Source organism: Lathamus discolor, chromosome 15 (assembly GCF_037157495.1).
Source record: "Lathamus discolor isolate bLatDis1 chromosome 15, bLatDis1.hap1, whole genome shotgun sequence".
NCBI lineage: Eukaryota > Metazoa > Chordata > Aves > Psittaciformes > Psittacidae > Lathamus > Lathamus discolor.
In genome coordinates this window covers 11,280,751-11,295,595 of record NC_088898.1, presented here as the reverse complement: position 1 = coordinate 11,295,595, position 14,845 = coordinate 11,280,751, and the positions used below count along the sequence as shown (strand labels likewise).

Sequence of the window (14,845 nt, the reverse complement as noted above, 5' to 3'; positions counted from 1 at the left end):
TAAAGGTACTGAACCTCATTCCCCCTAAGGCCAGGTCCCTGAATGTGAAATCAGTTGCCAAGTGGGGTTGAATCCTGGTATCCAGGCCCTGCAGAGCACAGTTCCTCCCCAAGAGCTCCTCAGGTTTTCCACTTGACCCAAAATTGGTGCAGCCAGACTTTCCCACGTGCACAACACACTGGACACACTCCATGCTCTCCCACTCTCTAGCCAGAGCAATGATGACAGGCTTAGTTACAATTAATAATTAATGCTGCCACACACAAAAACATGACATGGAGTCCCATCGAGTACACACTGGCTCCTGATCTGATGGCAACAGTGATTAACAGCAAGCAGACATGACAGAGGTGGGGCAGGGGGAAGAGAAACCAAAGTGGCTTTGCTTTCTTAACTGGCCGTTCAGCCTTTAGCTGCTGTGATTCCACATGTACAGAGCTGAAGATACAAGAGAACAGCTCTAGCAGCAGGTTCTCCTGTCAAATAGTGCTGAGGTTACCCAGCACCGTGGTCCTAGAATCCCAGACTGGTTTGGGTTGGAAGGGACCTTAAAGCTCCTCCAGCTCCAACCCCTGCCACAGGCAGGGACCCCTTCCACTGGAGCAGCTTGCTCCAAGCCCCTGTGTCCAACCTGGCCTTTAACACTGCCAGGGATGGGGCAGCCACAGCTTCTCTGGGCACCCTGTGCCAGCGCCTCAGCACCCTCACAGGGAAGAATTTTCTCCTTCTTTCTGTCTTCCCAATATTACAATCTGTGCTCTATGCAGAAGAAACAAACAGCAACTAAACCCCAATACCACCCAATGGCTGTGCAGTGAACAGAGCTGCCTAATGCAGGGAACGTGTCACCCAAAAGAAGGCTCTTCATTAGGAGAGCACAAATGCCCTTCTGCAGTCACTGGTCCATCATCCATACGACGAGAGGAAATGGCCTCCAGTTATGCCAGGGGCGGTTTAGATTGGGTATTAGGAGAAACGTCTTCACCAAGAGGGTTATCAAGCACTGGAACAGGCTGCCCAAGGAAATGGTGGAGTCATCATTCTTGGAGGGACTGAATAAACATTCAGTGATACTCAGGGACATGTCTTAGAGGTGGCCTTGGCTGGGTTAACATTTGGACTCAATGATCTTAAAGGTCTTTTCCAAATAAATGATTCTATAATTCTGTGATCCTTCCTTGCTGGACAGTAGCACTTTGCTATCCAGGGTGACCTGACATTGCAGGTGACAGCCATACAGAAAGTAGGCAGAAGGACTTCCATCACATGGCAAACCTGGGACAGGTCCTGCCTCTGCAGAAGTTGTAGCCTGGATCATACAGTAGCTCAGATAATCTGAAGTTCATTCAGATGCTTTTCAGATGAAGTTCATCCCACATGCTTTGGATGTAGTTTTACAAAGCCTGACTGACAGTTTGCTCAAGAGCTCTTGAACACATAGAGTAAACAATCTGAAAACTCATTTCTTATGTGAAGAAGTTCATTCCTGTGAAGAAGTTGGAGCTCACGTGTTACAAATCGCAGTCACAGAGGTTCACAGGGGACAACTTCCTGAAGCTTCTCACTACTAAGTGTGAAAGAAGATAGGATTTCTCACAAGGAATAATTTCAGTATTCCTTTTGACTAACATTAATCTGGGGGGGGAGCGGAGTTAATTCAAAGAGAGTTGATGACTTCACCCTTGAAATTAAATGTCTTTTGATATTAATAGAAGAGTAATACTAGAAAAACTGCAGCCAAACAGAAAAGCTCATGAAAACCATGCATGAAACCTGTTTCTATTGCCCTCTGCAAATGTTTCCACCAGTAGCTTATTCCTGAAAAGAACATGAATATGCAGGAAGAGCTTCCACAGTTTCCCCAAAGCTGTTTCTCCATGTGCATCACGCAGTGAGGGAACAGGCATGCTGGACATAAAAATGTCTTCCCTGTGCCAGAAGATAAACTGGGGACAACTACAAATGGAAAAAATGAGCACATGAAGTATAAATTCAGAGGAGAGCAAAAAAAAAAACAAAACAGCCTGAACCTGTTCTTACAGACTGTTTGGTTCATAAGAATTCAGGAACTCAAGAAAGGGCTGAAATGAGGTTTTGCATTGAATATGTAACATCTGAGGAACCACAGGGCAAGTACTAGAGCCAGAGCTGGAAAGAGCTCGAAGCATCTAAACGTGTCTTCTTAGAGAGGCAAAGCCCAGCCAGGGCCTGACTTACATCATTGATGAGGCAGCGTTGTGTGCCACCTCGTGTCTTCTCTGGGATCCACATTTGGGAGTGCTGCTGTTGGTCCTCTGTACAGCTGCAGAAGGGTGCGTGCTTGTTCTCTCTGTTCCCTCTGATCCCAATTTAGCATCAGTGTGACAGAGCAGCGACCAGAAGCGCACAGGGATGAATGAAGCAACAGAGATGTCCTGGCACTGTCACCTCGCCCTGCTCCACAGCCTGATTTTATGGCAGGAGAGCAGGAATTACCTTGGAGGAGGTGCTGCAGCAGCTTCCCTGCCTGCAGCCCTCAGTGCCTGCAGAAGACAGTTTTCTGCTGGATTCATGAGCTGAAGTGGCACATGTAAGGGCCCAGCAAATGCTAAAGCTGGTCAAGGGTGAAAGGTAAGTAGTGAGATCTTGTGAATTTCTGCCAGCTCCTGGTTCTTTTAAGTATCTTCCCATTACTGATGCAGTATAAACTAGAAATCAATCTGACAGCACAGCCCACACAATCCAGTCCTTCGAGCAGGGACATCAAGAGAACTGCTGGAGGCAGGAGGAGACTAACCAGTCCCTAAGGAAAGGAATGAGGTGAACCCTCTGGAAATAGTACTGCTCTGTGGGAATATGTGGTATTTCAGTGCTCTCAAAGGAAAACAAATGACTACAGTTATAAAACCTAAAACTTGGTCTGAAAAATGCTTTGTGAAAATGGCTGTGCATGAATATTTCATAACCATCGACTCCAACTTCCAAATAAAGCTGCCTGTAAAGGAGCTTTTTCCAATTCATTCTGGGGTTGACTTCTCTGGCTTGCACATCACTGCAATAAAGACCTTGCAATGGGAATTCATGGAACACATTTGTCAACAACACACAAATCTGAAGATTCCTGCTCTTTATGCTACAGATGTACTAGCTTTGCAGGGCTCAAAATGGCAAATGTTCACCTCCAGCAGCACACAGACTGGGTGTGAACAAACCCAAGGCAGCAGGAACTGATCACTGTTTCAAACCAGAAATGCACGGAGGAGTCCAGAAGTATTCAAAGGGAACTAAAGACAATGATGTTGTTGCCATTACTTTCTGCTTATCCCAAGACACACAATACACTGGAATGCAACAGCCAGAAGAGGAGGAACCAAATTGTGTGCTGAGCAGTAGAGAGATGGAAAATACCCCCTTTCAGCCCCAGAGGCTGTAACACACTTATCCACAATCCTTTCTGCATGTGCTGCCCCTGGATGTGCTCAGCTCCACCTCCACTGCCCTCCCTAGATCATATGCCAGTAGGAACCAGACCCTTTCCCGAAGTACACACATGATGTCAGGCGAAGCTATTTCAAAGTAACAAAGTAACAAAGACTCCCAACCACAAAAGCCCTTAAATGTCACCCACTGGACCCTTCAGCCTGGCCACATCCCATGGCTCAGGCTGCCCAACATTCAGGGGACACCTGGACCTGAACAAACCAGAGAAGATGGCTCAATGACATACAGTTCATAGTTCTGATCTTCTGTCTCTTGCTGCACCGACAGCTCCTCCAGTGTTGCATCGATATCCAGCTGATTGGTCTCCAGCTGCCGCAGCAACGTCTCCCTCTGAAGAAAGGAAAATAAGCTGGGGCTGAGCAGGACAGGTCACTGTAACAGATCCCTGTGCACTCTGAGGGCACAATGAGATCTTGTGTCACCACCCTACCCACAGCAATGCATTAAACAGGAGCTTTGGTCCCTCTCATGGTGTTCAACACAAAAGCACAAAGAGAATCAGAAGCAGCAGCAAAAGTATCCAGAAAGTCTCTGTGGAAGAAAGTACCTTGTTCCATGAGCTGCAGCCAGCCATAAGTTAACAATGTGTGATGTTCAGACACCACATTGCCAGTTGCATTTGGAGGACAATTGTGGAACCCATTCCTTCTGAACTTTTCTTTTTCCCTGTGCTAAAGAGCAAGCGAGACCCAGCTCAAGAAAACCTCACAGGAATTTTCACTGCCAGGGTGGAGGAGTGAGCACAACCTGTCAGCTCAGTAACATTTTAGGAGTCCCTGCCCCTCTGCCTTCAGTTGCTGCCCACAGATGGGGACAGACACTTCAGTCCATTTCAGATGTGCAGTCAAGTGAAAGGCTTCACTAATGGAAACCAGGGTGGCTTCATTCAGTCCTTATCTTCCCACATTTCCAACTGAACCCAAGCGAAAACCTCAGCTGAGGGGAAGTGCTGGCTCAAAAGGCTCAAAATCAATTGCAAATGGTCATGGGACACTCTGACAGCCTGGATGGCAACAGGAAGAGATCAATAACCACTTGCACCCTGCTGAATGTGCAGGGGCACGGCCAGACCCAGGGGCTCCCTGTGGAGCATCCAGCAGCTCATGGCCCTGAGCTGTGCGGCTGGTGCAGCCTCCCTTTCTGCAGGAGCAGGACTGAGGAGCCCCTGGACAAGCCACTGCCCCACTTCATGGTCCAAATCCTGCCTCTTCCCCTGGCTGCCCCATACGGGGTACTGCTGGCTCCTGGGGAGGCTCTGAGCAGGGGCACGAAGGGCAGCTCACACCCTGAATCCTGGAGTCACAAGTCCAGGTATTCAGTGCCTGGAAGCACCAATCCTTCCTCTCCCATGGCCCACATGCTTGACGGCACAGGAAGCAGGGACAGCTTATGCTGTCATGAGTCACAGCACTGCACAGCTACAGCAGGGGCTGCACCACGACCCAGATGGGAGCAGATGGAAGAGAACCCGCAGCTTTCCTCCAAACTACCAAGATTCTGGCTTTTATAACTACATCATCCTCAAGGTACATTTAACCTTTCTATGACAAATCCTTCTGAAGATTAGCGTCAATAACCGTAGTAAATCTTTAATTCCATGTTTGACAACACAAATGCCCACTGCAGAACAATCCTGTTGGGAGTAAAAAGTACACAGGGGATCTACTACACAGCTTACAGAATAACCCCCCTGTGTGAATACAACGTTTGTATAAAGCAATGGTGTTCAGTCTCTGTGCATACACTATTGGCAATATAAAATCGCAGAGTGGTTTGGGTTGGAAGGGACCTTAAAGCTCACCCAGCTCCAACCCCTGCCATGGGCAGGGACACCTTCCACTGGAGCAGCTTGCTCCAACCTGGCCTTGAGCACTGCCAGGGATGGGGCAGCCACAGCTTCTCTGGGCACCCTGTGCCAGCGCCTCAGCACCCTCACAGGGAAGAGCTTCTGCCTAAGAGCTCATCTCAGTCTCCCCTCTGGCAGGTTAAAGCCTTACCCTATCCCTACAGTCCCTCTCAGGCATCCTTCAGACACCTGAAGCTTCTCTGAGCTCTCCACACAGCTTCTCTTACCAAGGTCAAACAGCCCAAGTTTTCTTAGCCTGCTTAACCTGTACTTTCCTAGACACAACAACTTTGAAGCTATCAAGAAAGTGCACAAATTTAAAAAGCAAGTCACTCATCTGCCTTCTAAAAGCACCACACAGCAGTGTCTGTGCAGCCAGGGCACAGCCTGAGCCTTGCATGGAGCAGGTTGATTCTTAGCAAATTCTCCCATGGCTGAAATCAACAAGCAAGGCTTAAGTCATTTCTATTTTGTACTGTAAGACCAGGTGATTCATAGCAGTTGATAACCTTTAAACATGCTCATTTACTGGAAGATGCAATCTTTCTTGAAATGTAAAAGCTTCTATCATCACTTAAGCTAATTTACTATTTCCAAGGCATTTAGGTTCTTCATTTTTACCTTTGCCATTAGGTTAACAGCTTGGAATGATCCATACTTCCTCTGCTGGGTCATTTTTATTCGCCATATTCATAAGCTCTATGCAGATGGAAGCTTGACTTGATTATCATGTATATAAAGAATTATTAAGTCATCAGTTAACTCAAGTTCCCTTTATTGTGGTAGACAGACAAGTATCAGCAAAACATGCTGTACATATTTAAACTTCCTCCACTAAACAAAGTGCTGATAAGGATTTTAGAATCCAGATTCTAGACTTTGGAATTTAAATTCTAGATGTTAGAATTCAAGAGTGGAGAAATTAAATATTCTCGAAGTAACAGATTTAATCCTTTCATGTATTCATCATAAGCAGAAATGAGACAAAAAAGAGCAAGTTTTCTGCTTCTTTGTCCTCAGTTTCCTAGGAAGAGTGACATAAATGTAAGCAAATCAGCTGAATAAACAGAGATAGAAGGATACTGCTCTCCAATGCTGACCCTGGCACTCAGATAATGTCTATTATTAAACAAATGGTTTCCTTTCCTCATACTTTGCCATTAAGACATATCTCAGGGTTGTATTAATGTCAGTTTTCACAGATGACAGTGAATGAAGAACTCAGATTAACTCAGTAGATGCTTTCACTGCAATGCCACTTGTAAACATTCATCACTAGTGATGGATTTTCAAGTCCACTTTAGTCCATTTAAAAAAAATAATTCTCTTTTACCAGGCTGGTATTAAAATATTAAAGAAACAGCTTATTTTTAGCAATGACCCAAAAGAAGGGAATAAATCATGTACCACAGCCTCGTGCACTGGCTGGATGCCACTTCCGAGTGCTTCAGGGAAAAGGCAGTGCCAGCTGTGTGCAGGACTGTCTCCTTCCAGCACAGCAGCCAAAGGCCTAGCTGACCTGATCCCATTTGCACAGTATGTGGGCCACCAGCAACACCTACAGCTCAGCTGTGTGCCCAGGTGTGACAAGCTTCCTGTGGCAAGGAACTGATGCCTAACTGAAGAGCATGGGCTGTGGGAGGGAACGTGCTCTGTGCTGGGGTATGAATTTCAGCCACTGCTTTCTGCATGAAAGATGCATGAATGTAAGCTGAACACTGTAATGTGCAACTTCAAACCAATACACTGAGCACCAACCCTGCAAAAGGATAGCCTGGAATCTCACACACAGTGGAACAACTCTTCCCTTTGGGAGCTGTGGGAGGGCAGGCCAAGGAACATCGAGAAACCTCAGTGGTCGACTGAGACTAATTAAATCATATGAGAGCTGGGCTGGTTCAGCCTGGAGAAGAGAAGGCTCCTTAATGGGAGACCTTAGAGCAGCTCCAGTGCTTAAACGGGCTACAGGAAAGCTGAAGAGGGACTTTGGACAAGGGCCTGTACGGACAGGCCAAGGGGAATGGCTTGAACCTGCCCGAGGGGAGATTGAGATGAGCCCTTAGGCAGAAGCTCTTCCCTGTGAGGGTGCTGAGGCGCTGGCACAGGGTGCCCAGAGAAGCTGTGGCTGCCCCATCCCTGGCAGTGCTCAAGGCCAGGTTGGACACAGGGGCTTGGAGCAAGCTGCTCCAGTGGAAGGTGTCCCTGCCCATGGCAGGGGTTGGAGCTGGATGAGCTTTAAGGTCCCTTCCAACATAAACCATTCCATGATTCTGTGTGCATTTAATACCCGACAGCATTCCTTTCCTTCAGCCCTCTTTGTTCCAAAATACCAGGAAATGACTCCTTTCTGGAGCCTGGTACTGGCAGGTCCCTCTGAAGGAATAAGCAGAACCTTTAGGAATGAAGCCTAACTGCAATTTCCCTACAGGTATGAACATGCTGCTGCAATGGTGGTTACTGAGGCCAGCAGCACTCCAAGGCAGGGCTCCCCAAGCAGCAAAACGTGTGCCTGCGGCACAAAGGCAAGTGGCTCTGGAAAAGCACGTTCCAGCTGAGGTCTGACATCAAGTAAAGCCCCAAAATTGGGACAAAGCGGCCCAAAGCCTCCCATTTTGCGGCGTCACCTGCCTCAGCACAGAACGGCAAGGGCAGGGATCTCCTGCACACCAGAGGGAAAGGAAACAAGCCATCCCCATGTTGAATTCGATGCTGTGATTTTATCAGACAGCACATAAAGCACCTGCCTGCAATCCCTGCATGAGCACAGAACTGCAGGAATTAGTTTTGGCATTGCTGGTTTAAAGGAAAAGACAGGCAGCCATGATCTGATCACTCCCTCCTGGAGTGACAGGCACAGGACAACTCAACTGCCACCTTCTGTGTCGAGGTATGAAGAATGTAGCACACATTTACCAGCATTGTCTACATGTGCCCATCCAAATCTCCCCTTGCACATTTTGGGAACTAAACTATAATGAGAAGTCTTTTTAGGTTTGTTTCTGCTGTGTTGAACTATTTAATCACAGGATGCGGCAGGCTGTGGCACCTGCACCTTTTGGACTATGCCCAGTGGCACCCGAGCTCACTGAGCTGAAGAACTGGTCACCCCATTCCCTTTCCCTCTCCCAAGAAACCAACACTGGAATCTCCAAACAACTAAAGGTTATATCAGATTTATTTTTCCTACTTCCCTAAAGACCAAGACTTGCCCAAAAAGTTCTGTGGCTTTCGGACAACTCCCTTATCTCAGTGTCCTAACTGCTTTCAGACTCAGATCAATAGATCTTGTTTACTTCTACACAGCACACTGAAATGAAAGGTCCCTGAACACTCACATCCTAAAGCTGCTTCCAAGCAAACCTGAACTACAAATGCTTTGGTATTTCCTGCTTATTCCTATGGCTACGGAAATCACTGCATACACTGACTATGAACAGGACCATCATGAGCAGCCTTCAGAAACAACTCTGGCAGGAAGGCTGTGCTCATGCTTCAGTCTTTTACCAACATCTAACTGAGAAAAATAGGAGAGATCTATAAAACTGACAAAAGTAACCTGGGAACTAATTATTCTGCATGATTTCCACAAGACATCCCTTTACCATAGGAGCCAAATTATAAAACCAAACATGTAGCCAACACCACGCTGGTAGACTTCAATCTACCCCACTGAGCAGCAAGTTGAATCTCAGATTTCTAGAACATTCTCCTCTAACATTTATTGTTCAACTTCTACTGGGTTTTTATACATTCAGTTTTCTTACCCTGGTGCTTTCTGCCCTGCAGCCTGAGGACGTGGTGACATTCACTAATAGATGTCACCTTCCTCTGACGCAGCATTCCAGTGGGGATTATTTGTATAAAAGTACACAGAGATTCCACTTTCTGGTGAAAGATAATCAAGATCAACTGCCTGCTTTTTGCATCCAAGAGAAGACAAAGATACATCATTATATGCACCCCAAAAAAGCATATTCTGTTGATTCCAAAAGACCCCTCTAAGGTCACCCCAAAGAACCTCTGCTAAAGCACCACAGCAGAGAATCCCACCCTTCCATGCTGTCCTGGGTTTACCAGGAGCTGTTTTGCTCCTTAGTAGGTGGTGCAAGCTCTGTGTTTTGACTTCCAGCCTGGGCAGACAGCTGATAATACCGATTGTTTTTAACTGTTGTTAAGTAATGTTTATTCTGGCCAAGGACTTTGTGAGTCTCATGCTCTGCTGGGGACGAGGGGAGGCCAGGAGGAAGCAGAGACAGGACACCTGACCCAAACTAGCCAAAGACGTATTCCATACCACAGCACGTCATGCCCAGGGAGGTAACTGGGAGTTACCCAGAAGGGTACACTCTCTCTTCGGGGGGGTGGAACTCATTCGGCGGTGGTATCGTATTCTCTTGTTATTTCCTTTATCATTATTATCATTGGTGGTAGCAGTAGTGATTTGTGTTATACCTTAGTTACTAAACTGTACTTATCTCAGCCTGTGGGAGTTGCATTCTTTTCGATTCTCCTCTCTGTCCCTCCAGGAGCAGGGGGGAGGGCAAGAAAGGGGGGAGTGAGTGGATGGGCTGTACGGTTTATGGCTGACTTTGTTTAAACCACGACACATGCCCACTCAGCCTTTGCCTTTCCACTCACCCAGGCCAAGCAGCCTCAGTTACGAAGGGAACATGAAAGCTGGATCTGTGCACAGGCAGCTGGCAGATCAGTCATAGGTAAGGCAAAGCTCTCCAGCAGTTGCCCCTGAACTGTTCAGTTCATGACCAAACTTATCTGAGTTTTAACTAAGCAGAACTTAAATGCAAAGTTTAACAAACTTGGCAGCTCCACCACTGGATGCAATTCTCTTGCCAGTGTTATTCATCACCTTGGAGTCTTTCTCCAGAGGTGAGCATTTGTGAACCCAGAGGAGTTCTCTCACAAGCAGGGACATATTTAAGTCACAGGCATCAATGTACTGACATAATTTTGTTGTAACAACACTTACAAAACCAAAAATCAACTCAGGATCCTTTAACAGCAAAGGAAACCCCAAACCCCAAATTCCCACCTTAGAGACTGGGAAAATGAAATCCATCCCACCCACTCGGCACATCAAGCGTGCCCTTGGTCTTACCTGCAGCTGCAAGAAGGGGATGTTGAAGAACTTGTGCAGGTACTTGAGGCCAAAGCTGTTCTTCATGGAAGACTCAGCATAGCGAAAATATGAGGAGCCAGGAGGCCTGTCTCAACAAGAGAGGCAGAGAGAAGAAAACTGTAGAGGACAGGAACTGCAGACACACAGAAGAGGCTCCTCCTCAATTACATAGAATCCCAGACTGGTTTGACTTGAAGGAACCTCAAAGTTCATCCAGATCCAAACCCCTGCCACGGGCAGGGACCCCTTCCACTAGAGCAGCTTGCTCCAAGCCCCTGTGTCCAACCTGGCCTTGAACACTGTCAGGGATGGGGCAGCCACAGCTTCTCTGGGCACCCTGTGCCAGCGCCTCAGCACCCTCACAGGGAACAGCTTCTGCCTAAGAGCTCAACTCAGTCTCCCCTCAGGCAGGTTAAAGCCATTCCCCTTGGCCTGTCCCTACAGGCCCTTGTCCAAAGCCCCTCTCCAGCTTTCCTGTAGCCTGTTTAAGCACTGGAGCTGCTCTAAGGTCTCCCCTTAAGGAGCCTTCTCTTCTCCAGGCTGAACCAGCCCAGCTCACTCAGCCTGGCTCCAGAGCAGAGCTGCTCCAGCCCATACCATGAGCAATCCTCGTTTACAAGCCAAGCCCTCAATCCCCAATGTAGGCTAGGAGGCCATTCTGAGAAAATTCACACTTCTTTCCTGCTGAAGGTGTTGCTGTGTCACAGTGTCATGTGGCTGCCAGACAAAGAAATACCATGTCAGGACACTGGGCCACTGGTTTACTAGACTCAGGGTTTCCCACTGTACAAGCTGTTCATTTCCCAGTGAAGGTTTTGCAAACAGACCTACATAAGTCACATATAGAGACGAACTTGTAAAGAAATAACTGCATTATAGTTCAAGCCATGTCTGTGTGCCTGACATAGGGATAAACAAGTGAGAGACAAGGAAAATGAAAAAACAAAAAAAGCCTTAGGAACATAAATCCACAGAAAAAAAAAAAAAGTACAACCTACTGGCTCCTTACCAACACATAATATTTGACACTAAATATGCACCTCGCATCTCTGCCTGTCTGGCCAAGCAGGTACAGGACTTGGCTGTGCCCAGTAATATTCCATAGGGATGCTCTCAGAGGAGGCGCAAGGAAGACGGTTGCACTTGTTGGCTCTCTTGTAGCAGAATTATTTGGAATAGAGCAAAGTTGTTCTACAGGGGAAGGACTCTTTCGCAAGAGAAGGATTATCCAGAAAAAAAATGACTCCTTGGGAAAAGCACCTCTGAAAGGTGCTGCTTCCAGGAATATAGCTAAATCTGCCCAGGAGAGATCAAAGAGCCCATCATGTAAACTGAACCTGCTGCATGAGACACTCGAGAGCTATGACAGTACAAAAACTTGGCACAGGTCAGAGGATGCAGGTGATGTGCCTCTGCTAGCAACATGGACATCGATGGTGCTGGTGCCTGGTGGCCACGGAGCCTCTCACCTGTGCAGGTTGTCGATGAGGTCCCGCACATCACCAGGCAGGATGACCCGGTGCTCCCCCATGTCTCGGTAATTCCCAAGCACACACACTGGAACGTGGGTTGGCACTTTAGGAAGCTCCCTCAGAATATAGTTGAATGTCCTTCACCACAGGAGAGAGAGGAAAGGCAGGTGAGTGAGAAGCATCATTCCCTGAGCAATTTCATGCATCAATCACAGGGGAAAAACCCAAAGAAACAATTCTTTCCAAAAGTCCTCCGAAGCCTGTGGCTCCTTTTCTCCCCCCAGAGACACACACGAACTGTAAACATGGTTGTGTCATTCTTTCTCTGTTTATCCGGTTTATCATTCTTTCTATCTCCAGAAACAACTTGACAAGTTCAATAATCCACTTCCACCAGCACCCTCCCATCTCCAACAGCAGCACTGCCCTCAGACCTACAAAGCAGTGTGGGTCAGCAGATCCAAAGAACACCTTCCCTCAAGCTGCCAGGAGGCTCACGGACCCATACCACACCTGGGAAACACAGGCTTAAATATACAGCAGGAACTCTCACCACCTCGTCTTTCCACTTTGGCTTCCATATGTCCCTCACCCTCCTCAGCGGATGTGCAATGTGCACAGTTCATTATTCCTGTGCAATAATGCAGCCCAGGGCCTCTGAGTCATCCTCACTGATACTACGCTTCCCGGGAATTTCTCACAAGCATTCCTCTTCCCACTGTGCTCTGCAGAGCAGAGGTGTGACATGCCCAGTGCACTCTGAACCTGCCATAGCCCTGATTATCCAGTCTCAGAGAGCAACACACCACAAACTGTAGACCATGGGAGACCACTTGTATAAAACAAGCCCAGGAGAGGAGTATACTAAACAACATGTCAGAAGATAAAGCTTAAGGGATACAAGCTTGCTTCAACTCATTAGGCTGGTTATCAGCTCCAGAGCCCATATGGGAATCATGAAGTCTAGAAGTCATTTGTTTTCACTAAACAAGTGAGAATCCCTTGGCATGTGCCACTGGATGTGCCTTACCACTGCTTGGTGATGTCAAACATCATCACTACACCATTGCAGTTTTTATAGACATCCAGGAACTCTGCATCCAGAGCCATTTCTGACTCTGCCTGAAGAAAAAACAAAGACAAAGAAGCAGTAAATAACCTGGTTCAGGCTTACACACACAGCTACCGTGCTCAACAGGCAAACTTTCTGAAGTGACAGTCACTATATCCGTGGATTTCACATTAGCATCATTTAAGCAAGATACCTCATGCTTCACAGCTTCCATTGCCCACAAGAGCAGGATGTGAAACATCCCTCAGTCACTGAAAAAAAACATGTCTGACAGCAACTGCTACTGCACTGGTAAGATTATGGAATGCCAGACTGGTTTTGTTGGAAGGAACCTTAAAGCTCATCCAGTTCCAACCCCTGCCACGGGCAGGGACACCTTCCACTAGAGCAGCTTGCTCCAAGCCCCTGTGTCCAACCTGGCCTTGGACACTGCCAGGGATGGGGCAGCCACAGCTTCTCTGGGCACCCTGTGCCAGCGCCTCAGCACCCTCACAGGGAACAGCTTCTGCCTAAGAGCTCATCTCAGTCTCCCCTCGGGCAGGTTAAAGCCATTCCCCTTGGCCTGTCCCTACAGGCCCTTGTCCAAAGCCCCTCTCCAGGTTTCCTGCAGCCCCTTTAGGCACTGGAGTTGCTCTAAGGTCTCCCGTTAAGGAGCCTTCTCTTCTCCAGGCTGAATCAGCCCAGCTCTCCCAGCCTGGCTCCAGAGCAGAGCTGCTCCAGCCCTTGGAGCATCTCTGTGGCCCTCTTCTGGACACGGTCAAGCAGGTGGGAAGCCGCTTTTACCACAAAGTGCAACACTTCTACTGCCCCTTCCTCCTCTTTATTTCAAATGGTGTTAAAAGGTAATTGTGAGCCCAGTTTTAAGGGGCTGCCACAGAACAGTGACTTCTTCAGGTCTCGCAAGAAGTTCGTTACAAAAGGACTTCCTGCCACTGACCACATGCAGACAGGTACAAAGCTACCGCGTAAACCTCTGGGACACAGTCATTCCTATAGGACAGAATGGCAAACAGCAGGAATGTTGTGGTGAGGGCAAGCTCAGGGATGAAATGCAGAGGCAAAGGCGTGACGAGCATCAGGGAACACAGTGCTCCTCATCCACTCAGCAGGCTGGCCTTAGAGCAGGAACAAATATAGAACTTACTCTCCATGGATCACAAGAGGCCTCCCGCCCAGCACAGACACGCGTTCAGGGTCACTCACCTCCTGAGGGTCATTCTCCAGTTTCAAACCATCACCTCGTTTTTTGCACTTTCCTGAAGAAGAATTGTAGGGAAAAAAAAACACAGAAAGAAGCAGCATTACACTGGGCAGAGACGTCCAGGAGGGGTCCAGGCAGGACCACAGAACTTGGAACATGGCCTTAAAGCAGATCCAACTTCTACTACAAGCATGGGGAATGGGGCAGGCTGGGACAGGCATGCCTGGCTGAAGAATCCCAGCTAGTCTAATTCAAAGATGAATAGGAGGAAAGTCTGGGGTAGCTTAAACCATGCTCTTCACAGCATGGAGTCACAAGGACTGAACACAGGGTTTGGGACACTCCCTGGCCACAAAGAAAGCTGCTTTGTTGCACTTCTTGTTGCATTAACGTGGAAGCAGCAAAAGGTCGTGGGGCTGTTCTGACTGAACTGCATGACAACATGCAGAGTCTTCCCCAGAGACAGTGCTGTGCCATGTCACCGGCCTGACACACACTGTCTTGCAGGTGAAGGGGATCTCAGAGCCCATCAGGTGCTTTGGGCTGACTCATGACCAAAAAGAACAAAGGGGTGTCAGGAGACAATGAGAATTTTAACAAAAGCCAGAAGACAGAGCTTATACAGGGGAAATCCAGC

The 14,845-nt window shown here is 47.8% G+C and overlaps 1 protein-coding gene across 2 annotated transcripts in view; it reads right to left on the bottom strand.

Moving 5' to 3' along the window:
• RABL6 (RAB, member RAS oncogene family like 6) overlaps positions 1-14,845 on the bottom strand; it is a 54,085-nt gene that overhangs the window by 22,308 nt on the left and 16,932 nt on the right. For both annotated transcript variants that reach the window (XR_010616103.1, XM_065695288.1), the window contains exons 4-8: positions 14,211-14,263; positions 12,966-13,057; positions 11,933-12,073; positions 10,443-10,548; positions 3,707-3,810 (exon numbers count right to left, since the gene is read on the bottom strand). Coding sequence is in view for 1 of the 2 variants with exons in the window: in XM_065695288.1 (XP_065551360.1) it covers positions 3,707-3,810; positions 10,443-10,548; positions 11,933-12,073; positions 12,966-13,057; positions 14,211-14,263 (496 nt within the window). In the remaining variant the exon portion in view is untranslated. The remainder of the gene's footprint in view (positions 1-3,706; positions 3,811-10,442; positions 10,549-11,932; positions 12,074-12,965; positions 13,058-14,210; positions 14,264-14,845) is intronic.